Source organism: Xyrauchen texanus, chromosome 34 (assembly GCF_025860055.1).
Source record: "Xyrauchen texanus isolate HMW12.3.18 chromosome 34, RBS_HiC_50CHRs, whole genome shotgun sequence".
NCBI classification, from domain to species: domain Eukaryota; kingdom Metazoa; phylum Chordata; class Actinopteri; order Cypriniformes; family Catostomidae; genus Xyrauchen; species Xyrauchen texanus.
The window spans coordinates 9,912,213-9,939,386 of record NC_068309.1 but is presented as its reverse complement, the minus strand read 5'-3'; the positions used below and the strand labels follow the sequence as shown (position 1 = coordinate 9,939,386).

General features: G+C 36.7%; 1 protein-coding gene across 5 annotated transcripts in view; it reads left to right on the top strand.

Annotated features, from left to right (window-relative positions):
- The window catches only part of LOC127627481 (CUGBP Elav-like family member 4), a 129,692-nt gene that overhangs the window by 29,306 nt on the left and 73,212 nt on the right, over positions 1-27,174 (top strand). For all 5 annotated transcript variants that reach the window (XM_052103875.1, XM_052103873.1, XM_052103872.1 and 2 more), the window contains exon 2: positions 9,744-9,826. In XM_052103875.1, the coding sequence (XP_051959835.1) occupies positions 9,744-9,826 (83 nt within the window). The remainder of the gene's footprint in view (positions 1-9,743; positions 9,827-27,174) is intronic.

Below are 27,174 nucleotides of genomic sequence, written 5' to 3'. Positions count from 1 at the left end.
CATTGCTTTCCTTTCTTTTCCTTTTCTCACCTACTTCCTTTTCTATTTCGTTTCCCTTTCTTTTCCTTTCCTTTTTACCAACTCTAATTTTTAACTCTACGGTAGCAATAAAAAATATAAGATTTTGAATCATTCCTGTCCCCTTTTCCTTACTATATTTGAGCTCAATCTTAACCTATCTTAAGGTTCTTTTCTGTCAGCAGTGGGAGTAAGTGGTGCAGGGGCTACCAGGTTTAGTATTAGACCCTATTACTGACCTCCTTAAATATTCTCTCACACTACCACTTCATTCCACTGGAATAATATCACTCATGGAGAGGACTCATTAGTCCCAGAAACAGCTCTTGAATATTTAAGGCCTATTTTATTGAATCAAAATAAGCTTGACGTGGTTTCGGCACAGTAATTGAAGATCTCTCTCTCTCATTCCCTCTCACTTTCTCGCTCTCTCATATTACCCTCAGAGCTCATATGTTCTCTTCAAAGTGCATTTTTATTTAATCAGGGTTTTACAGCTTCCAATTAAATATTTTAAGAAGACGTGTTGTTTAGAAGTGGGGGCAAGGCTGAGAGACGTGAAGGAATCATGGAGACCTTGAATCCTCAGACCTTGGAGGACAGTTTATTTAAATTACCTAAGGTCTGTGGGGCATGCTTGTGTTAAGGAATAGTTTACCCCAAAAATATTATTCTGTCATTATTTATTCACCCTTATGTATGATTTCCTTCTTTCATGGACAAAATTAGATTTTAGGGTGATTAATCTCAGTCACCATTCACCTGTATTGTAGGGGTAGAAGAATAGAGGGAATAGTGAGTGAGGCTGCCATCAGTCACTAACATTCTGCCTAAAATTTGACAAAACAAGTGAAAAAAATCTACCAGTGCTGAATAAGTAATCCAAAGTATTTAGAATATGTTACAAATGACATTTTACGGCATGTATTCTGTAATCTGTGGTGGAATACATTTCAAAATAACCCTCCTAACCCTGTGCACTTTTATAGACAAAGTGACAGCAAGACGTATAAAATAACATTAACAAACATGACAGTAATGCATTCACACACACTTTTAGGACAATAAAGGTCCGATCAGCTTGTATTGATTTGAACAGGACACACATGCGCAGTAGTTAGTGGTTACCTGGCTTACCCTGTGGTATGCGTGTTTGTGTATGTGCCATTTTTGTTTGGTACACAGGTGATTATTGCCTAAACTGTCTCAGTGCAGGAAAACTGCCCTTACAAAAGCTTTTTAAGCTGCATTCTTGGGCAGATGATCAATTGGATTATTCACAATGGCAAGTATAAGTAATGACAGTAATAAGCAAAAACGAGTGGAAAAAGCACCTATAATTTATTATTCATATCATGTATCCAAATTGTTATAAATGATGCCTGCACTATTCAATTGCCCTCTCCTTTACTCTCGAAACCCATTGACCAAATAAAATAAAAACCTCAAGTCATTGTTCAGTTTTTGTTCTAGTGAGGTATTGAAATAAAGCTGTAGTATGCACACAAAGATACTGCTAAAATCACCACCTTACATGTGTGGGTCTATGAATAAATCATTATTAACTGCAAACAGGTTATGTGCCAGATGTGAATAATGGTTTATCTTTGAGGCACTAATGTGAATACAGATGACCTGTGGTTATAAAACGTGGAAATTTCCAATTACAGACCAATATTCCAGAGTTTTAGTCAGAGAGATTCTGTGTTGGTGTCAAAGCATTTCAGTTCTACACTGGACTCTATAATTTATGGAATCTTTTTGTGCATTGATGTTTTCAAAGCAGCACACTTGAAAAAATTTGAAAAAGTCATCAGAAGAATTTGCCTCTTATTCAAAGGAATAGAAAAAACAACATGTGGCGACGTAATTTACTACTTCTTTCATCTCAATTTAAACGGATTCAACATATTTTTTGTTTAATCACACATGCATTGACATGCAAAGTTATAATTCTGGGCAAAACTATAAATTTTTCTAGCAATTGCTCATCGTTACTTGTAATTAAAGTGATTGAGAGAAGTGAGCAAACACTGAACACATCACAGCTTTGATGTTGTATATTCATTGCAACACATTGTCATCTCTTTTGCTGATGACTAATATTTTCAGCACAGGAAGTATTCATTCTCGTAATTTCAACTCCATTTTTCGTATTTTCAGATTTAGATCTTGTAATTGCAACAATAAGAGCCCTCCAATAAGGCTAATGCCCCTGGGTCTTGTAGGACCATAATCCATTGTCATTTTCTCAAGTCGTAAATTGCAAAGACAGCTCTTTGGTCGCTTTCCGTTAACTCCAGTATCATGAACATTTTAGATTAATTTCATTCTTCCTCTGTCAGTCTTCCTGCTTATTTACTTGCCATCTCAGTATGTTCTCATCTCCAGCGATCTATGTGTGTCCCTTAAGGGTGTCTGCAGATGGGGAGATAAGACGCAAGTGTAAGACACTAGTGGATAGTTTTCACAGAAGCCTGGTGATCTTGTCATCTTTTTTTTTTCCTGCTTTCCTTCATCCTTTCTTCTCCCTTTTGCCACATTTTTCATCATACATGCACCAACCCACAGGTGTATACTATATTCTATTTATTAATTTCTGAAATATCAGTAATAAATAGAATATAAATGTGCCCAACATGGTGTTCTGCTGTAGTAGTCCATCCGCATCGAGGGTCAATGTGATGTGCTCACTACAATTGTACAGAGTGGTTATCTGAGTTACTATTGCCTTTCTGTTAGCTCGAACCAGTCTGGCCATTTTCCATTGGCCGCTCTCATAAACAAGGCATTTCCATCAGCAGAACTGCCGCTCACTGGATTTTTTTGTTTTGTTTTTGGCAATCTAGAGACTGTTGTGCATGAAAATTCCAGGAGATCATCAGTTACAGAAATACTTATACTAGCCCGCCTGGCACCTACAATCATGCCACAGGCGAAATCACTGAGATCACATTTTTTTCCCCCTTTCCGAGAGTTGATGTGAACATTAACTGAAGCTCCTCACCTGTATCTGCATGATTTTATCCACTGCACTGCTGCCACATGATTAGCTGATTAGATAATCAGTAGTTAAGTAGTTATTACATTCGAAATCCAGAGCAATAATGTTACGAAGGCAGGCAGAGAATGTGGATCTAAGTGCAGCTTTTTATTAACAAAAACAAGAAAACTCAGAACAAAGAAAAACACAGGAAACCTACCACAGAGCATAACAACACATGCAAGAACTAACAAAGGAAACAAGGAAACTAAAGGGCTTAAATACACCAAGGAACAAACAAGGGAATGAGGAACACCTGGGGAAACAATCAGGGAATTAGAAATAATCAGGGGAAAACCAATCATAAAATGAAACCACAAAGGACTACAAAAATCAAACAGGAACTAAACTAAACTACAACATAAAAGCACAAAAACAAAAGACAACAGGGAATGTGACAAATAACATGATTAAAACTTTCTCTTTAACACTATATGCAAACATAAAAAACTGGACTGCTCAAATATGATACAAAAATAAAATGAAAAGAAAATAAGTTTTTGAGCTGTAATGTTGTTTAAATCATCGCATTTACGGTCGTTTAGAGTTTTAGGGTTCACACCGTTTTGACGACATAGCAATGAGGTTGGATATAACTTTACAAAGAAAAGGTTAGAAAGCAAATTTATCACACTAAAATTATGTTAACGCATAGTCTCAGGCTATACTTTTGAAACGTGAATATTTTAATGTGTACAGATTGACCCCATTTTTGTCCATTTGTAAGTGCCTCAATGGAACCCACATTTTTGCTTCTTTTATTTATTTTATTCTTTTATTTTCTCCCCTTTTTCTCCCCAATTTGGAATGCCCAATTTTCAATGTGCTCTAAGTCCACGTGGTGGCATAGTGACTCGCCTCAATCCTGGTGGGGAAGGACGAATCTCAGTTGCCTCCCCGTCTGAGTCCATCAACCCATGCATCTTATCATGTGACTTGTTGAGCGCATTATCGCGGAGAACTAGCGAGTGTGGAGGCTTCATGCTATTCTCCGCGGCATCCACGCACAACTCCCCACACGCCCCACCGAGAGCGAACTACATTATAGTGACCAGGAGGAGGTTACCCCATGTGACTCTAGCCTCCCTAGCAACCAGCCAATTTGGTTGCTTAGGGAGACCTGGCTGGAGTCACTCCGCACTCCCTGGATGCAAACTCGCGACTCCAGGGGTGGTAGTCAACGTCAATACTCACTGAGCTACCCAGGCCCCAATTTTTGCTTCTTTTTAAAGAAAAGGATGTAAAGTCAAAATAAATTTTTTGGTAATCAGTGCCATCCCACAAATTCTGCCGATTGACCTTAAAGGTGCTGCAAGTTACTTTTTTATGAAATGACATGCAGAAAAACATATATTACCTCTCAAATATCACCATATGAGTAGGTGTCATGAAATTGCACACCTGTCTCTGTAGTAGCACTTAACTGGGTAAACAGCAGGTGTGTCTGCAGGCCGGGGCCGGGACCAGATCATTTGTTTAGTCAATCAGAAGACGTCCTGTCTGTCAATTATTTTGCACATTCACAGGGCAGTCCATATGTGCTCGCATAAATGCCAGTAAGTTGTGCAGCTCCTGGGAAACACTCATGGTTGAACGCCAAAATGCACAGGGAGACCTCCCCCTTCCATCTGCTCCAACACAGCGTGTGTGTACGTGTCTTCGGAGTGTGGGTTTTGGAAATTTAACCTGGCTTGTCTGGAAGTTCCAGAATGGCTAAAACCACTTACAGCACAGCTAAGTTGTAATGAACCCAATACAATACCCAAATGTCTGCGCTCAAAGAGATGCCAATTTGCTCAATTCTGAAGAAAAAAAAAAAAACAATCTAGAGCAAAACATTGGTGGTCCATAGGCAGTTCTTATTTGATCGGAGGTGGTACTTGGCCTGAAACATTTGAGAACCGCTGCTCTATTGCTTTCACATCCGTTACTCCAGCTTTTGTTCTGAAAGCCCTCCATTACCATCCAACCATTCTGTTTCATCTTTTCCACATGCTGTGTTCTGTATTTTCATTTCTCTTTTACTCTCTCTCTCTTTACTCTCTCTCTCTCTCTCTCTCTCTCTCTCTCTCTCTGTCTTTCTATCCTCTTTAAAGTGCTGTCGTGACCAGACAGAAAGAAGCAATATTGCTTTTAGAGGACAAACAAATAGAGGTTCCCCATTATCTTTCAGTTCATCCCGCGTGCGTGCGTGCGTGCGTGCGTGCGTGTGTGTGTGGGCAGGTTTGGATGGTTTACGATGGACATTTTGTTAGGTTACAAACTGGTAATTACATGGGTATTATACTATAAATGGGGTTTATGGGGACATTTCTAGTGTTCCCATAATTTAAATCGCTTAAAAATTATATATATTTTTTTTTTATTTAAAAATGTTAAACTTTTTTGTGAGGGTTAGGTTTAGGCGTAGAGTTAGGGTTAGGGAATATAATCTATAGTTTGTACAGTATAAAAATCATTATGTATATGGAGAGTCCTTATAAGGATAGCCACACCAACGTGTGTGTGTGTGTGTGTGTGTGTGTGTGTGTGTGTGTGTGAGCATGTATTTATCACTTTGTGGGGACCAAATGTCCCCATAAGGATAGTAAAACCCGAAATTTTTGACCTTGTGGGGACATTTTGTCGGTCCCCATGAGGAAAACAGCTTATAAATCACACTAAATTATGTTTTTTGAAAATGTAAAAATGCAGAATGTTTTCTGTGAGGGTTAGGTTTAGGGGTAGGGTTAGGTTTAGGGGATAGAATATAAAGTTTGTACAGTATAAAAACCATTATGTCTATGGAAAGTCCCCATAAAACATGGAAACACAACATGTGTGTGTGTGTGTGTGTGTGTGTGTGTGTGTGTGTGTGTGTGTGTGTGTTGGCACTTGTCAAGTGGGACAGGGAAGCATGAACTAGTGTCCCATGAGAGTTCTAGCCTTTTTTATAACATGACAGGCCCTCAGAGGAGTGTGCCGAACTGTCACACTGAGTTAATTAAAAAGCCAGGCAGGACTGCAGGAGCCACACATGCACACACACACACACACACATGCACACAATTATACATTCACTCAACCAATCTGGACAGGTTTAAACACACACAGTGGACAGCAAGACAGAATATTGCTGATTCATGCTCTAGCCTCAGGGGGGCTGACCGTGTGTGTGTGTGTGTGTGTGTGTGTGTGTGTGTGTGTGTGTGCACACGTGTTTGTTCCTTGTGTGTTTAGCGTCCCTGCGGCACTGGGGCTTTTATAGGGAGACCGGAAGAAAGCTATGCTGCAGGTACACAATCTCCCCGATTTACTAAAGGTTTACGTGTATAAAAACATGCAAACTTGATAGCACGCTAAATAAAGGTTCAAGCTGATCTACTAACGTAGTTTTTTGAAGATTGAATCTTTCAGATGCGCAAAATAGCACGTCTTGGCAATTTTGGTGTGTTTCCCCAAAATGAATATGCGTGCCTCCAAATGCCCATGATAAAGGCCGGTTTAGATGCGAATGAAACATTGCACCCGCAAAGTGATTTATCAAGCCTGAAAGTAATTTCAGAATCGGAAACTATATGAGCAAATTTATACGAATGAAAGGCAGGTATTAATCTGATTTGCGCTGTGCATCATGCAGTCATTGCGACAAAAAGGAGACTTTGAGAACAGATAATATGTAGAACACCCTTAACTGACACACATTAATATGAAATTAAATTAATACTCATGAAAAAAATAATTATTTGATTATTTTAAAACTCAATGTCATAACTGATAACATCATAAGCCTATTAACTATTTATGCCCAAATGATGTCATAAATGAATGTTTTAAACATTGTTTTTAACTGTCAAAATATTTTAAGTGGTGGTTCTTTCCTCTAGGCAGGCCGAAACGCACCTCTGTGCTGAACAGGTATTGTCTTGATCCTGTGAAACGAACGACACCTTCCTGTGTCCCTCTTGAGCCCAGCTAACTTTTCCATGATCAAGATAATAGCGGTTTGAAATTCAGATTTCATTTAAGTATACATCAGTGGTGTGTTGGCTTAATGTGTAATATTGTATTTTCTTTGTGAATTATGAACATTTCAAGTGAAGTGTGTCATGTGCATTCTTGTTAAATAGCAGGGGTTTTATGATGATATCATACAATCCTATAAATGAACATATTAATGCCATATTGAATACAAATAAATGGTATTTAGTGAAAGCTGTACTATAATTGAATTTGGTGCAAGTACCACATGCAAAATCCTCCTTTTGGAGGGTGTGTCCAACATATTTGCACGTGTTGTTATTTGTGTGATTTATTTTTTTTCTTAGTAAATCACCCTCAAAACGCCCAAATTCAACGATTGCGTAAGCAAATTAGCATCAGTTTTTTTAGATCTTAGTAAATGGGGGCCTATAACATTCACATTTAACTTTCTCTTTGCCCCTTTTTTAAAAGTCATGCTTTCCATTAAAAAAAAAAATAGCTTTGTAAACATGGTGCCAATCACAATGCCTTATTTACTACAGTTGTTGTAATTTACTGTGATAAAAACTGTGTTAACTTTGAATTAGCTATAGGTGAAGAAAGAGAGAAAATAAAGCGACAGAAAGATTACTTAATGTAAGTTTGAAGATGATCACATATTGATTCATGAGGATTTTACTGGACAAAATACTGTAGTATTTATAGTATTTTGGCAGAAACTTGGGCTATTGTTATTTTTTGTAAGGGTTGGATTTCTTTGTTCCTCCAAATTACCTTAGAGCAACTAGGGTTTGTTTGAAAATAAATACACTTTTTTATTTTTGGTTTTCTCTTTCAATTCAGCTTTGTTAAATTGATATGCATTTTTGGAGAGTGTTAGCATTGCTTCCTCACCAAAACAGTCAAACAATGTTTGTGGTTTTTAAAGGAAAACTTAGCATCTCAAATAAAAGTTTTTATTTTTCATGATGTCTACTTCGCTTAAAATTCAGCTATATTTTTTCTGCATTTGTGAACACTATTAGCTCTCAGTATTTATTTTTAATTTTTTCGTTTTTTTTATTATTTTTTTAGGGTTTGTTTGAAAATAAATTAGTTTTTATTTTCACACTAAATTTAGCTTTGTTTTTTGTATCTGGATTTGTGAAACAGAACCTTATGAAGTTTTTAATGAAAAAATGGCATCTTACAGCAACAAGTGCTTGATTGAAAATTATCAAGCATTTTGATTTTTCATTTGCAATTCAGCTTTTTATCTACATTTGTGGCTACCATTAGCATGCAGGCATAAATGTCAGCACCAGATTATCATGTTTACTCAGTTTATTAGGACATTAGCATTTTTTTTATATTAATAGAGGCTTAGCATAAACATTAGCAGCCATTAACATTTTTTTTTGCATATTCAAATTTGCTTACTTCATGTACAAATGCGATGCTAATCTTTTCAGCTTTTGTTTTGTGGTTATTCCACTCAGTCCATCCCAGTGGGATTTTTTTATTAAATTGATGGTGAAAATATTCACAGTTGTTTTTTAGCAAAATACTTAAGTGTTTGCTTTTATCCGAGTGAGATTAGCATCATGTTAGAGCATGTGTTGGTTTGTGGGGTAGTGTACGCTATTAACGCACACACATATAGATTAATTCTCTTGTTGGAGCAGATTTACACTGAGAAAGGACAGGAAATTAACATACTGACTATCAGGAAGACCGTTGACTTGTCTCACAGAATTTACAGACAGAAGTGTTAATAACTGAAGCCCACTAAGACTAAGGAAAAGACTCCCGTCACATCTGACATGTTTGGATCAAAATGACAGTTTCTCTGTTTCATTTGTCTTTCTCTTTCCAAGCCTCCTCCATACTTTTTGTTTTGTTTTTGTTTAGTTTTTTGCTTATTGTTTCATCATGATGCAGGTTTTTTGTTTTCATTCTCTCCTACCTGCATTTGTGTAGTTTACTGTGTATTTAAGGAATGCACAAAATTGTGTATAATCTGTAGTTTTTTAGGGATGCAAGACATATAGATAACTATATAAGTATCCTTTTATTTTAAATGATCACCATTGGATTGGTTAGGCTTATATACCTTATACTTTTCTTCTATGCAACGTTTCAATAGTACTAAACTGCTATGTTTACTATTGTACTGTATTATATTGTATTGCATTTTTTTAATGGCTGATTTCATTAGAAGTATGAAATATTATAGAACATTGAAAAAATTTTGTGTGAATGATATGTATTTTAAAACCAGGCAAAGCATTATAGATTTCTCAGATTGTCAGTCATTGTCAAATTATTGGCAATGGCAGCATCATATTGTTTTTCAAAGTGCATGGACAAACATACACACATTAAAACACACGGTTACTTTTCAATACCACCAAGGCCTTGTAGCCTGATATTAAAAGCATGCTTGTAGTTTCTTCCACAAACACACGCTGTCTTAGCACACACTCACTCCGTCTTTCTCTAGGGAGAGTGTTGTGTATGGCTGTGGGCATGTGATGCTCTTTTCTCAGATCCTCTCTGTTTTTGTTCTCTCCCTGTGTCTACTACTCAAATGTAATAACAGTGTTTTTGTTCTCTCCCAAGTTTGGAGAAAACAATGTGAATGTAGAAAACACTGCTCTACTCAAACAGACACCTGCTTGTGTCTCAACCTCTCTGACTTGTTTTAATGTATCTCTCTCTCTCTTATTTACTCTTTCAGGCTGTGCCTTCCTCACATACTGTGCAAGAGAATCAGCGCTAAAAGCTCAGACCGCGCTACACGAGCAGAAGACACTACCTGGGGTAGGTCATCATGATCAAACCACCACGAACGCACAACACACACAAAAAAACGACACAAGCACATGCAATAAATACAAACTGTACATACAGAATATAAACACATACACTCCTGCACACCATGCATGTGCAAATGCATGTAAAACGTGGGTGGTTAAAGGGATAGTTCAGTCAAAACTTCTGTCATCTCTTACTCATCTTGGTTGCTTCAAAGAATAAGTAAGGACTAATGTTTGCCTCCGTCATCATTCACTTTAATTGTATGGAAAAAAGTTTAAATGAAAGTGAATGGTGACTGAGGCTGACATTTTGTCTTTCAAGCATATAAATAAGCACAAAAATAAAAACCAACATTTGGTCTGAAGTTTCATATAGGGTTCCCACGGTCATATCAGGTCATTGTAAAATTGTGTTTTTCAAGCCTGGAAAAGTAATGGAAATGAATAGAATCTTAAACATGCATAGAAAAGTTATGACCATTTCTATTGTACACTCAAAAAAAGTTTTTGCCTATTTTTAAGATGTATCCATTTCAATTGAATAACAAATTTCCATCTAATTGAATTGAATAGGCTTGAAGAAAATGCAATTAATATTTTAATATCTTTTATTTAGTTAAAGATTAGGCAATTCAATTAGATGGAAATGTGTTATTCAATTGAAATGTATATATACATCTTAAAAATAGGCTAAAATATTTCTTTGTGTGTCATTTTATAAAAGAAATAATAATAATTGTATTATTCTTAAAGGAACATTCCAGGTTCAAAACATTTGTGGCATAATGTTGATTACTACAAAAAATATTGTCAACTCGTCTCTCCTTTTCTTTAAAAATAAAAGCAGAAATTGAGGTTCTAGTGAGGCACATACAATGGAAGTGAATGGGGAAAATTTTTGGAGGGTTTAAAGGCAGAAATGTTTAGCTTCTAATTTTAGAAAAGCACTTACATTAATTCTTCCATTAAAACTTGTGTATTAATTGAGCTGTAAAGTTGTTTAAATTGTCGGTTTTAAGGTCTATTTAGGGCTTTAGGGTTTGGTGACATTATATCGTCATGGCAATGAAGTTGTAAAATTGACTATAACTTTACAAATTTTGTGATTTTTTTCACACAAAAATAATGTTAACACATTTATTGTTTGCATCTTGTGGCTATACTTTTTAAACAGTGAATATTTTAATGTTTAAGGATTGGCCCCCATTCACTTCCATTGTAAGCAGGGGGTTACGTTTGTATTTCGTAAGTGGGGGAACCCTAAAATTGGGTGATGTCGGGTGATTTTTGATTTTGGCACCATTCTGAGTAAATTCTAGAGACCGTTGTGCCCAACAATCATGCCACTGTCCAAATCACTGAGATCAAATTTTTTCCCAATTCTGATGGTTGATGTGAACATTAATTGAAGCTCCTGACCCGTAACTGCATGATTTTATATGGTGCACTGTTGCCACACGATTGGCAGATTAGATAATAACATGGATGATTGTTGGTGCCAGACGGGCTGGTTTGAGTATTTCTGTAACTGCTGATCTCTTGGGATTTTCACACAATAAATGGGATGGATTGACAAACAAGCATTTTTTTTCTTTTTGGAATTGAAGATGTCGGAACGCCGTTCTGCACTGTACTGGCACAATTTAACCCCTAATTGTAAGTGCCTCACTGGAACACAGATGTTTGCTGCTTTTAAAGAAAACTAGGGGCAAGTCAAAATTAATTTTTGTGGTAATCAATGTTATGCCACAAATGCTGTCGATTGAGCTTAACTTGTGTTGATAAACACAGTAAAATATCCAGTAATTACGAAGAAACGGAAAAGTAATGGAAATTAATTTTCAAAAGCTATGGGACTACTGTTAATAGGGGTTCTCTCTCTCTCTCTCTCTCTCTCTCTCTCTCTCTCGCTCACTTTACTCTGCTCTTTATTTTTCCCTCTTACCCTCCATGTCTCTTTCTGGAAAAGCCGTGTACCCAAGGGCAAGAACTACACAGCAGCATATTAGAGCTGTCCTATTTATAGCATCTTTTACTGTGTGTGTGCGTCAGTGTGCGAGCGTGCTGTATGAATGTCTGCAGGCACGTGTGTGTGTGTGTGTGAGTGTGTGTATAACTCTGTCACTCCTTTCTGGGCTCAGTAATAACTTGCTATGCCTGTCCCACTATAACATTGTTAGGTTGCAGTTTGTGTCTGTGTGTGTTTTGAAGTTCTCCATTAGCTCTCGCACGGCTTGTTTTGGTGTGCTCTGTTTTAATGACGCCTCCAGGGAGAATGACAGTTGCCGTGGCAAACAGAATGCCTTTGATGCAAGTGATTATGACTTTGTAGATGTTGAATGAAAGGGTAGTCACTTTGCTGTAGTTCCACTTGCATTCTCTTACAGAGAGAGTGCCGAGAACATTCACTTACTCATATCTTTTACCATCATATATATGCTGCACAGCGGTGTAAATATATATACCCTATTTAGTGAGCGTGTAAGTCATTACATTTGGTGATCTTGCTGCTGTCTATAATGTGACAAGTAAAACCAGATCAGAACATTTTTATTATGAAAGAAATAAGTTAATACTTAAGCGAGATGTGAGGAATATGCTAGATATCTATTTTTTTCCTTTTCCAGTTTAATATGCAGAGACAACTATAAGTAAGTCATTTGTTGGTGGATTTTACCCGAAAAGTGTAACAAGCCCATCATAGCAAGTTTGTGAGTTTGGGACAGGACTATTGGTGCGTCACACACATCATGTCGGAATTACTAATATTTCGAGATTCCGACTTATAATAAAGCGTTCATGTCTTCGTAGAATTGGAATTACAAATTGTAATCTCATAATTCAATGAAAGTTTCGACTTGACAGTAGTGACATCATTTAAAAAGAACCAATATGGCAGTGGCCTCAACAGTTAAAGATAAAAGTGAACACATTTAATTTTGATATGCGATTTGCTTATGCCATTGTTATCTTGAGTATTTTCTTTGTTCTTAAACATTTTGCAAGAGCACACAATTAATTAATTAATTAATGTAGTAATTAATGTTTTGCAAAGCTGTTTTAACATTATGAGTGTTGCCATGGAAACTAATTATTTAAGAGGTCAGAGGAGAGAGAAAAATCTCTAAGTTGCTATCTCGTAATTGCACAGCATATCTGTTTGTCCAGCCAATAGCAGAAGGGTGGAGTGTTCGGGGAAACCTGTTGGAAAACAATCATTATTTTGGAGACTCATATCAGTCTTTATTGTGCTTTATTCTAAACATGGTTCAAGGCACACATTCATGGCGCCGCCATGTTGAAAAACACATGACCAGCCGAATATTACTCGTTTTATCTAAATAATCTGCTGTAATTGGATGCTTTCACGAGTAAATTAATCATGGTTGACTTCAAAAGCGCCTAAATAAACAGAAATTGTTCTGAGTGCACCTTTAAGTAAACAGAGAGAGAGAGAGAGAGAGAGAGAGAGAGAGAGAGAGAGAGAGAGAGAGAGAGAGAGAGAGAGTGAATAAACATGTAACTGATGAAGAGAAAAAATTCATTATCTTTTCTGAATCTTTTCTGAAAAGATGAGAAAGTAATTGGAACGTTTTATCTTCATAAAAATCTAGAAATAAAATCCCCCCTACCCCCCATTTTTTCTCTCTGTCCCCCTTTTTGTCCTTTATGCTGTAATCTCTCTCATTTTTCCACTTCACTTGACAGCTTGATGGTTTTTAGGAAAGTGGTTTTTATGTTGGAAAGTTCTCTCAAGTGCATGAAGGCATCCAAAGCTCCTGTCGAGCCGAGATAGAAAGAGCCAATGAGAGAGTGTGTCGTGGAACTTCAAAATCACAGCTCAATGAAGTTAATGGCAGTCACCTGAACACTCCAAACGAATTATAAAAAAACGCACTCACGCTTGTTACCATAAAACGTTTTAACATTTTGTTTTGTTGTCCGAAATTCGACCTTATTTTATCAAAAATATTGCAGCTATAAACTAATGTAGTACAGAATACCATGTTTATATAAGTGTAATTCGGTTTAAGGTGTATTATAGAGGCATGATACACAAGATAGAGGCATTTTTATACACATGTACCGTAAATTTATAACTTGATTATTACATATAAGTATAATGCTATTTGTCATGTTTATTTAAGCCTATATTCTATACTTTTGACGATCTTTTTTATTTCCTGAAGTCCGCTCACAATGTTACTCAATGTTTCTTGCAGCAGAAACAGTCATTTAATTTTAAATAATTCTTTTCTACACTTTGTCTGACCTTTAGAGCATTGCGTCATGCCCAGCTTCAAAATTTTCCAATGCTCTGAACTCTACGAAGTGCCGAAGGTCAGCGTGACATATCAAAACATTGACGATGTTGGTGTGAAAACCAAAAATAGGTCATGATTCTGTTCCAAGCCAAAATATATCCTCATTCACATGTTTTCAATGTTTGCTGTGTAAACAGGTCAGAGGTCAAAGCAGTGCATTACACTTTTTATAACACTAAAATGGCCTTGAGAATTAAACATGCCGTTTTTGCTACTGTATCTGTAAGATTTAAATATGTAAATAGCTTCTATTATGATGTAATGTGTGAATGGTTTTTACATCATAATCATAAAAATGTCTGAAAAACCCAGGTGTTTTATTTCAAAAGAACAAGGCAGTTGCTGTTTTTCATGATGAGGATCTTTTAAAATCATAAAATCATTTTTGCTCTGCTTTTGGTCTGTTAATTGGACAAAGTGCAGCCCAGTGTTTTATATTAGTAAAATGATTCTTTGAATTTACTTTTACATATCTGAAATTGTAGCAAGACATCTTTGTATTAATTTATCTGTACTAAAGTACAGTGTTTAAAAAGGCCTGTGAGTTTTACTGTGAAGCATATACTAAAGATTAGTTAAAAAAAGATGACACAGCACTTGAAGTTCTCGTAGTGGATTATATATGTGTGTGTGTGTGTGTGTGTTTGTGTGTGTGTGTGTGTGTGTGTGTGTGTGTGTGTGTGTGTGTGTGTGTGTGTGTGTGTGTGTGTGTGTGTGTGTGTGTGTGTGTGTGTGTGTGTGTGTGTGTGTGCGTGCGTGTTTTTGTGATTTACGAGGACAATTTTGTAAGTTACAAATTAGTAATTACAAGGGTATTATGCTATAAATGTGATTTATGAGGACATTTCTAGTGTCCCCATAATTCAAATCGCTCAAAAATCATACTAAACAATGTTTTATTGAAAATGTAAAAATGCAGAATGTTTTCTGTGAGGGTTAGGTTTAGGGGTTGTGTTAGGTTTAGAGGATAGAATCTATAGTTTGTACAGTATAAAAGTCATTATGTCTATGGAAAGTCCTCATAATGATAGGTAGACCAACGTGTGTGTGTGTGTGTGTGTGTGTGTGTGTGTGTGTGTGTGTGTGTGTGTGTGTTATAGAAGCTGAAAGAGATTTTTTGGGCCATTTCCAGTGACAGATTTTAAAGCCAAGCCGAACTGGACATACACTCATGCATGCTCCATTTATTAAAATACGCTGCTCTCTCTCTCTCATAATACAGTATGATGGCTCTGAAGCACTCTATTGATTTTGGAGCAGGGCCTCATCAGGAGGAGGGTGTGTGTGTGTGTGTGTATACACACCCACTACCGTTCACATTTAAATACACATGCACGTGTAAGTACAAACAGAGCAGCTATTACTCACTGGAATGCACACAAATGCTAAATGTTCACAAATATGCATTCATGCGTATAAATATTCATGTAGAAATATTTGCCACAGACTTGAGCTGTAATTCTCTTTGTGACTATGCCGTTGCACTCACATACAGAGATACTTACACCATGGCTGTGTTAGGAATGGAATATTAGCACACTGCATACTGCATACTTTACAGAATATATACGGTATACTGCATACTAATATTATTTAAAAATAGTATGTAAAAAAAAAGCGGTATGTAGTATCAAAGGGTTAACATTTCATTAAACAGTGGTATGCTGCGTTAAGCATTATCTCTTTACGTTGCACTTCTGCAAGTTGCATCTAGTTATGATCTCAGAGATCAAAATGATTATTTTGCATTTTCTATTCAGTTTTGTGTAAAAATTTCATAATTTTTTCCAACTTGAGTCAAATCAAAATTGCGCTTAATGTTTCTTCTACGAAATTTAGAGTCATGTCAAGTGCATTGCATTGCGTCATACAGTATTCCATCTAGTTTGCTTGGGTTGTACTCTACACATTTTAGCAAATGTAACAGGTCATTTGGCTATTCCAAAAACATGCACACTGAGCACAGTAGACATACTGCGTACTACTTTCTTCGAAACCCATAACAAACCTCCCTCTTTTCTCATGCAGAAGTACTTAACACAGAAAAATAGTAAGCCTTTTGCATACTGTGTACATTATACATACTACGTACTCTTTCAAAAGAAGTAGTATGCCATTCCGAACATACCCCTTGAAATAACCCTCCCCTCCTATGCAGAAACACATGCAAACACACAAATCTAGACACTCTTAAACAAATATGCACACACCTACTCACAAATATGTGCATTTTAAGACACATTTACACTCGTAAACACATAAATGTACTGTCTACTGACCCCTGACAACAGATACTGACATTCTGTTGATAATGTAGCACTACATAGATCAATGAATCATTTTGGAACTCATATTGGTACACACACTCACATAATTGCAGTCTTGTGATATGAGCCATGCCTCCAGGAAAAGAGATGAGAACAGAGGAGAGATGGAATAGGTGATTGAAAAGCATAAAGGAAAAAAAGAAAGACAGAAGAGGAAACGGTAAGCGATGTGGCTCTATTCTGATTTGTGTTCATTTATTTGTGTTCTCACTCTCTCTCTCTCTCTCTGTCTCTCTCTCTCTCTTTCACTGATGATTGTGAGATCACGGTACAGACACAGAAATCCATACCATTGACCAGCCGTGCAACCTACTTTTTTGGTGGCTCTTTCAATAAGTCTGCAGACTGGTTAATATAGACCTGCTTCCCGAGAGAGGCCCGTGAAAAGAGTGGGTGTGAAGACCTTTGAGTGAGCTGCATCTCAAACTGATGGGCAGAATCTCTCTTACTTTCCGTGTCTGGGGGAATCTCACCAACCTAACTAAAACATGGCCAGGCAATTTTTCACCCCAAAAATCAAAGGAACAAAATTATCCCTGTTTGTTGGGCCATTCATATCTTTTTGTTTGTTTGTTTTGTGACATTTCATGACAATTAAGAACATTACACCTAAAGTTCTTTTCAACGCACTGTAAAAAATTGTAGATGTTCAAGATGTTACTTTAAAGAGCTATTTCTACCTGAATTAACACTTTAAAAACAAATTGTAATGGTATAACCAACTATAGTCTGGTTGATTTAGTCCTCTTAAAGGGATAGTTCACCCAAAAATTTAAATTCTCTCATATTTACTCAACCTCATGCCATCTTAGATGTGTATGTATTTCTTTCTTCTACAGAACACAAACGAAGATTTTTAGAAGAATATCTCAGCTCTGTTGGACCTTACAGTGCCAGTGAATGTGACCAGTCCTTTTGAAGCTCCAAAAATCACATAAAGGCAGTATAAAAGTAATCCATAAGACTTCAGTGGTCAAATCCATGTCTTCTGGAGCGATATGATAGGTGTGGATGAGAAAAAGATCAATATTTAAGTCCTTTTTTACCCTAAATCTCCACTTTCATTTTCAAAATGTGAAAGAATGTGAACTTTTTATCCAAAGCGACTTAAGAACAACTTTTTACTGTGCACAAATAAATAAATAATATTCTCATTACGGCAATGCAAAAAACAAACATTAATTATTCAAATTATTAACGTGATTTTACACACATCAAGATAATATTTGTTAAACTGCCTTTAATTTATACTGATTTGAATAAGAAAAATGTATTACAGTATTTTTACTGTAATAGAGCAAATTGCTGTAATGAGACTGTCATTAGAATCACCATTGGGTAAAATGGGAATTTACAAACATTGAGCTGAGCTTTATCTTCCTGGCTGATGTCTTGAGATGTTGCTTCAATATATCCACATAATTTTCCTTCCTCATAATGCCATTTTTTGTGAAGTGCACCAGTTCATCCTGCAGCAAAGAACCCCCAAAACATGATGCTGCCATCCCCATACTTCACGGTTGGGATGGTGTTCTTCGGCTTGCAAGCCTCACCCTTTTTCCCCCAAACATAATGACGGTCATTATGGCCAACCAGTTAAATTTTTTTCATTAGACCAGAGGACATTTCTCCAAAAAGTAAGATCTTTGTCCCCATGTGCACTTGCAAAATGTAGTCTGGCTTTTTTATGGCAGTTTTGGAGCAGTGGCTTCTTCCTTGCTGAGCAGCCTTTCAATTTATGCCGATATAAGACTTGTCTACCTGTTTCCTCCAGCATCATCACAAGCTCCTTTGCTGTTGTTCTGGGATTGATTTGTACTTTTCACACCAAACTACGTTCATCTCTAGGAGACAGAATGAATTTCTTCCTGAGCGGTATGATGGCTGAATGGTCCCATGGTGTTTATACTTGTGTACTATTGTTTGTACAGATGAACAAGGTACCTTCAGGTGTTTGGAAATTGCTCCCAAGTATGAACCAGACTTGTGGAGGTCCACAATTTTTTTTTGAAGTCTTGTCGGATTTCTTTTGATTTTTCCATGATGTCAAGCAAAGAGGCACTGAGTTTGATGGTAGGCCTTAAAATACATCCACAGGAACACCTACAATTCAGTACACCTCCTGTCAGTTCCCAATTGGCTAATTGTCTAAAGGCTTGACATAATTTTCTGGAATTTTCCAAGCTGCTTAAAGACACAATTAACTTAGTGAATGTAAAGGTCTGACCCACTGGAATTGTGATATAGTCAATTGAAAGTGAAACAACCTGTCTGTAAACAATTGTTGGGAAAATAACTTGTGAAAACAACTTGCCAAAACTTTTGTTTGCTAATATTAAACCTGTGGATTGGTTAAAAAATGTGTTTTAATGACTTCAACCTAAATGAATGTAAACTTCTAACTCCATATTCATTTTGGGGTGAAATGTGATGTGGATATTTTTTTGTGAAATTCATTCTCTTGTAGTGATTTTTCCTTAAAAAGAACATTACCCAGAATCACCTGCAAGTTCACAGTCCTTATATAATCACTCCCAGCTCTAAGTGACTAAACCTAAGAATCCATAGCTGAGAGAGACATTTTGACAGATACAGGTCTGTCATCGTGAAAAATAGATGCTCCTCTCAACTTGTGGTGAGCTTGTTGCCTTCCCTGTGGAGGCCTGCTGTACTGATTACAACATTATGTAATATGGAAGAGATGCTCTATATTCTGTTGCAATTGAGAAAACGGTGTGAAAAATGCTTGTGACAGCACGGTGGCCCAGGAAGAAGAAAAAACAAAACAAATTTCCTTTTCAGCCGATGTCGTGCTGACTTCGTCTAAACACTGTGTGGGCGCCCGGAGCAGATGAGACAATAGGAAGGTTGACATATCCACTCATAATAGCGTTGTCGAGCAGACAGCAGTTACGTGTGGTGATTTGTTGTTGGTTAATACAACTGCGCTGTGGTCTGAGCCTCCCGTGGAAGACATATGCCGGTGGAATATTAAACTTTGCAGTGAAGAGCAGTTTGGTAGCCAGGGCAGCGGACACAACAACAACAACATGGGAATAAAAGTGGAATTGCAGGTCGCGACTTGGCTGCCTTTTAATTATTGATGGCCACTTCGGCTCCGCATTGGACAGTAATTGCATTACAGGTCACTTCTCAATAGCAATCTGTGAAAGTTGTGGTGATGTGTGCTGGGTGACGATCGATAGGCGCTGTCTAGGGTGCCGGATTCAGACACTTTCTCTCTGCCTTCATGTCTCTCTCACAATCTTTTGCTCACTCTCTCACTCACTCTCTCTTTTCTCTACATTCACGTCCCCTCCATGCTGGTCTACATGCTTGAACTTGTTAGTACCATCAAGTAACTGGAAATTTCTCAAATCTTTTCAAGATTCAAAGAACAGAAAATTAGATTTTCACTTTTAAGCTGATGTATGTGGGCAGAAAATTGGTCAAAAAACATTTTAGCACTGTGTAAAAGTGATTTTTTTATATATATCTTTTTTTTACAATATGTGCAAATATGAATATTTAAATAAAATAGGTATAACAGCAATATGCTAAAAGTCATATGCCATTTATACATTTTTATTAAATAATTTCTATTACATTGAATTATTGTGCCAGATGAATTACATGGAAAGTTCACCCCAAAATTAACATTCTCTCATCATTTACTCACCATCATGCCATCCCTGATGTGTATGACTTATTTTCTTACTCAGAACACAAATGAAGATTTTTAGAAGAATATCATACAATGCAAGTGAATGGTGATCAGAAATGTTAAGGTCCAAAAAGCATATAAAGGCAGCATAGAAGTAATCCATATGACTCCAGTGGTTAAATCCATTTTTCTGAAGTGATATGAAGTGTGAGTGAGAAACAGGTAAATATTTATGACCTTTTTTTACTATAAATCTCCACTTTAACATACTTCTTTTGTTTTTGGTGATTCATATTCTTTTTGCATATCGCCACCTACTGGGCAGGGAGGAGAATTTCTGGTCAGAATTTATAGCATTTATATCAGGAACATAAGTCATATAGCTGTCTTTTCAAATATGTACTGTATTTATGTAATTTCTCCAACTAACGAGAGAGAACTCTTGCACAATTAACTCAAGCTAGCTCAGCATGGAAAATAGCCGAAATCTACATCCCCAAAACACACTTATTTACTTCCTTCATTGCTTGGCATTGTTCCCATGTCTCTGTCCAGTTCTTTCTCATTCCCTCCATCCATACTTCATTTCTTTTGCTGTCTCTCTGTCCCCCTCTGTCATACAATTGCTGTGTCATACTGTTGCTCTCTTTCTTTTTCCTATTTTCCTACTTGATCTCATTTTATCCCGCTGAAGTCTTAACAGAGAGGAAAGTTGAAGAGACAGTGGACTTTGCATGCTCTAAATATACTCTGTTGTTGTGTTTATGTGTGAGCTGGGGATGGAGTCATCCAGGGAAGGGGCGATGACATCATAATATTTTGAAAAAAGTTCAGTGTAATTAAAAATGTAGCATTTTACCCAATATGTGTGTACTAAGTATTTTTATGTTTCTCTCTTTTTGGATGCTATCCTAGAAGGCAGCGAGACAGCTTGCTAGGTTTTGAAATAGACCATGTGTGTTTGCTTTCTGAAAGATGGGTGGCAGTAGGAACCGGGTTTGTTATATTGTTATTTTGTGGCCACAGAAGGTGAGGCATAAAGGGTTTGGAAGTATGAGGGCAGAGTTTTTCCAGGCAGCTTGGCAGACATCTAATCTATGTGTTGTACCCTTCCACCCAGTCTTTATGTCTTACAATTTCTCTGTCTCCTGGCTTTTGGCTTTTTCTGTTTGATATCCCCCACCTTATGTGTGGGGTGTCTCTTATTTATTCATTTATTTCAGAGTTGGTACTTTCGATTGTTTGGCTGCTCATGTCCCATGCCGGGTTCTGCTGTGCCATGCATTGTAGTGGCACACTAGTCTTTTTTATGTTGCTAGTTTCCCCTGTTGTGTGTTGTCCTGAGCCCTGTTTCACAAAATAGTGAGCTGCCTTGCTGTATACTGCCTACAAAGAAGCATCCTGACTGAAATGTAACCTCATCACTAGATTAGATCTGCATAGTCTAAAAAAACACTACTCAAATACATGCCACACAAATGATGCTCCTCACAAATATGAAGCACAACTAGGGTTGCCAACTTTCTACCAGCCAAATACGGGACATGTCAGCTTTAAATACAGGACATTCTTTAAAAGAGGAAAAAATAAAACATACAAACAGGGAGGACAGTTGCAAAAATATAGTATTTGAATAAAATACTAAAACCACATTAATAAAATGACCATGAAGATCATAAAAAACATTTTTAAAGCTCTCAAACAGGCTTTCTTTTTAAAATTGTGGTCATCAGTTTGTAGATGGTATATGACTATTGTGTAAAAAAAAAAAATAGTATACATCACTAAAAAGATAACTTTTGCCATCCAGAGCCAATTGTTTGTACAAGTCCTGTTTTAAGCAACCATGAAAGAAAATGTGCATTGTGTTTGTTTACATTTATATTTTTGCAGTTGGAGTTTGCATAGTCTTGGCCTGTAAAATAGTCTTGGTACATTGATGTAAGTTTATGGGAGTTTGATTGTTTGCTGTACAAAAAACATAATTTCAATCAGTTAGAAAAGTTAGCAACCCGAGTCAGAACAGTCTGAAGGTCTGTGCCAGGTTTGGTGTATGTAGCTTAAAGGGGGAGTTACAGTTGAGATTTTGGAAAAACCCTAAACCATGTCTATGGAGTAAAAGTATTTTGACTTTGTCAAGCCATCATAATAAGCATAAAAATAGTTACAACACACAAATATTGGATTAAATAGTTTAAGTATATTTTTTTTAATCATCATTTCTCTTGACTTGTCCACCATCTATGAGGAATTTTATCACTTGTTTTATCTGTTTGTCACAGTGCGTTCTAGGATTCTAGGAAAAATGCATGTGATAAGGCCATAGAATTTGGTCCAAAGTATGTATCTTCTGGATATCTCTTGGAGCAGCCTCCGCAGTGGAAGTGCAACTATGATGCCTTAAAATTATGTTTAGGTAGCCAGCTCAATAGGTTTAGAAAAGAGCTCTGATCTCTCTTGTATCCTGCTGTACTCCGTTTGTAATACATTTAGCTGTTTGGTAACGACCTGCATGGAGCGGACTGTGCTATTCTTGGTTATACTTTGTTGTTTTCTGTTTTTGTTCTGTGGTACAAAATGTGAGTTCACAGAAAATTCAGAAATTATTTTAACGTCCATCAATCGTCCTCCAGCGGTCTCCCCTGTAGCCTTGAATGTATAACTCATTCAGCTCTTGTCTGTTTACGATTGTGTGTGTGTTTGATATTGTGTGTTCAGACTGTGCTCAATGAGGCTTCTCTTTTACTCTGAAATGTTTCTGCCATGGGCGTTCTCTCGGTTAGCCAGTCAATAGCGTGAATGTGTGTGAGTAGAATCTGAGTTTGATCCTTTTTTGTGTGCACACGTGTAGTTTTGATGTAGCTTAGTATTTTATTGATAGCACGCATCAATATCACATCACGTTCATTTAAAATCAAACAGTGAACTCATCTGGAGTATTGAGCATTGAATGTTGAAGCTTTTCTCTGAAGTTCACCGCAAACTGGATCTAACTCGCTTGCACTGCTGCACATTCTTTCACTCTTCACCTTTTTGCATGGCGGAGCAATTTTTACTCACTCTCTGTCTCCCTCTTGTTCTCTCTCTTCTCGTCATTTACAGCCCTTTGCATACTCCCTCACCCATCCAAAAGGAATCGAACCGGTCTCATAAGCAATAAGACAAGGAACATGAATCAAGAAAGTAAAAAGTGACATTTTAATTTCATGTTGACTTTTACTGTTTCCTTCTCTTAGGTTTTGTCTTCCTGTATCTCAGGCAATCATTGAAACTCTTTCTGAGCATGAAATTCAGAAAATACCATGTGAATTGCAGTCTTTGCTGATGAAACAGGGTTTGCTGATGTCAATTATTAGTCAAATCAGCAACTAAGAGGAGCACTAGCTAAGCATTCACTAATATATGCAGCGTTAGCATTTGTGCTAAAAACATTGAGGAGCCATTGCTGCCTTCCAAGTCCTTTTGGGAAGCTCCTACTTAGGAGTTGTTTTAATTACAACATTTGATTGATATAAGATGGATGTGTTGGGCAAATTATATTTCTCTCTTTCTTTCACATTTTGACAGACAGGGTGCTTTTTATTGCTAGTAAGTGCTAATACAACATAAAGAAGTGTAAAGAATGCACATAATGTGTGTAAATGATGTATTATCAATGTGTTTTATCATTCTGATGCTGCAACAGAGAATGGAAAGTTTTGTGACACAAACCTTTGCCCCAAAAACCAGCTAAATTAGTATTTTCTAGCAAACCATATCGCTACTGTATACTAAACTGTTTATTGAACATTCACAATGGACATTTAATCATGTCTAATACCAATCTGCTTCCACCATGATTCCTTATTCGACACACTCCCAATTTGAAAATTGCTTGTGTGTTTGTCCGGATCTATTGAGTTATTCAAAAATACAATATCAATGCAATTCACACTCTATCTCTATTATGATTAACATATTTTCAATTTCTGAGGGCTAAAATTAATAAATGTCTAAGTGGTGTAACTGTCCCATAAGTAGTTTCGAATAATCTTTTTTTTTTTTTTTTCGAAAAAATATTTTTAAAAACGTTTATCCATTAAATCAAAGTCAGTGTGGTGTAACCAACATGCAGGTGGCCATTCTGTTGTCATGCAACAAGAAAACCTTAAAACAGACCCTCATAACTGTGTGTGAAGTTTTCAAAAATCAAATATATTTTGACATTTTTATGAAAAGTCACATTTTGTTCAGGTGAAATGCAGTAACTGTAAAAAAAAAAAAAACTTAATATTCCTGATTCCAAAATTCACTATATTTGTAAAAAAAAAAAAAAAGTGTAACCTTGAATTAATGATCGTGTGCATATATATGTATATATATGCATATATATATATATATAAATATATATAAAACCAATATGGACACAAACATTTCATTTTGATGATCTCCATACATGTGTTTCAATCTAGATCTTTTAAAAGATTTTTCATTCATATAATCTCAGACAACCTTATTTTTCAACGACCCAATTTCAACATTGTGATGCCAAGATCATGAGTTCGATTCCTAGAAAACACACAAACTGATCAAATGTATACCCTGAATGCACTAAGTCATTTTGGATAAAAGTGTATGCCAAATGCATACATTTAAATGATATGAGTAAATCTCCATAATGGTTATTCCCAACTGTCCCTTTCACCCAAATCTGATAACATACCTCCGTGGTCACATGACCCTAATCACCTCTGCTTGTACTGACTTACCCAGATGTGCCTTTCTTACCACGTGTTAGCTCTGTATTATTACCCTCACTGTAGAGTGAGCTATGAGAGGATTATGCTGTCTTACCCTTCTGAGCTGTATTCTCTGATTAGACCTGTCCTCCTGTCAGACCCTTGGAGCCCGGTTATGTTCGCTTTATAGATGGAGGATCATCGCCAGCCTTTAACTGCATCAACACAGCGGCTCAAGGTCACGGCACTCAAAACCTCAAGCCCTGACCTATTGGTCTCATGATATGATGTATCCCTTGCTGATACTGTAAGGCTTAACACTATTGTCTCCAACTAAGGAAGACAGACGGTGAATTCACTGAACAGAATTTTTTTTTCGTTGAATGACATTCTCAGAATGTTTATCACTTTTTTATCAAGACTAGAAAGACTATAAAAACTATATGTCCAATACTAAGTACAAATATTTTAAATATACCCCTCGCGTTTGCTGAGCTTCTTCATCGGCAGATGTAAAATTGTATCAATTATGGCACTAAAATACATTATAGAAGGCAACCAATTTAAGTCAATATTACAAATGTATACGTGTAGTTAGTATATTAGATTGCTAAAAGTTCAGTTCTATTTAATGCGAGACATAATACATTTCTGATGATGCATTAGATATTTAGATATTTTAGATATTAGCTAATGTTAGTTGTTTAAATATTTAATAGGGAATAGAGAGATGTGTATTACTGACCTTTAGATTTTCTTTTAACATGTGAATGGAAATAATTTTGTTTTCTGGACACATGCCTTTTAAGATTCCACAACAAACCTTTGCACTTGGCAGTCACCTCCCCACTTACATTCTCATTTGTCATCATCCATTTTTAATACATTTGTGTTTTTGTTTTTATACAGTCTTTCTGATAACATCAGAAATTCCATCTTTCTTTCATGCCTACAGTGTTTAACCCTGCTCAACACAATTCTTGATGCATTATGTGCCATTAACAGATGTTGTTCTCATGATAGAGTGTTAGTGGAGCGCTTTTGGAGCAAGAGAAAACAATGATGCTCCGACCCAAAACCCACTCCTCGCTCCGGGCAAAGTCATGCCACTCCACTTCCACTCTGCTCACATACTGCTCTACAAGCGAGCACCCTCAACTGACCCTCAAACCTTGATTTGGCACTAAATATTTGGCTGCGTTTGTGATGTTACCTGATGTCTCCTTCAGCTTGCTCACAAAGGCTCTAAATACAATTATTATTTAATTATTTAATTTCTATACACATTTTACAATCATATTTAATCAAACTACACAATGATCACAGTAAGTCATTACAGATATAACAGTTTCATTCATTTATTTTTTTGTTAATGCATTATTTCCTGTAAAGCTGCTTTGAAACGATGTGTGTTGTGAAAAGCGCTATACAAATAAAAATGACTTGACAACTTGATTTGCATAATTTTTTTATTGAACCAAGAACAAAAATGACTTAAACAGCACCTCCAAAATCCACGCCATCAGCAGACGCAATTCTTGCTTGGTGAATTCCCTTCAGAACAAGCCATGATTCACACACACACTTTTGCACACTCTCGCGAGCTCGCGCAAACGACACTACCAAAACTCTGGCATGCCTTGGCACCTGCAGCAGAGTACTTTATGAATCAATGTCACTCCCAGTGAGAATAAAATGATTACGTTGCAAAGGAGAAGAGAGCTGGAGTGGAGGGGGAGGGAAAAATCACTTTGGATCAGGGCTCTCATGGGAAAACCTTGGACTGGAACCCAACTTCAGAAGATATTCTTTCTCTATGAATACTATTTCGCACAAGTCCCTTTAAGGTAGCTCACTTCACTTGGCAGCCATAAAGGTAACACCCCTGAGCTATTTCCAGTCATGCAAATACATATCTATGTCAATTGGTTAAGACAGAAATCTCCAAAGCTCTTGGTCAAAATGATATTCCAACAACATATCTTATATGAAGAATAATATCTGACATCAGTAGTTTCATGAATTTCATGATAAACATCATCATTTTCCAAAGTATGCAATACTAGGAGCGTTTTTGAAGTGTAAACATAGTAAAATCAACATATTTGTTTATACAAGGCCTCTATACAAGTGGTCCACCTTCCCATCTTATAATCCCATAATAATAATAAAATATAACGCCTGTGCCAAGTCACCATCAGCCTATTCCGCAAAAACATTTGAAACAGCATCTACAGACGGCTAATGACACAGAACAGAGAATGTAATTATGAAGGGTGATTAAAAAGTGAGACCAAGTCCTACCCCACACTGAGGCT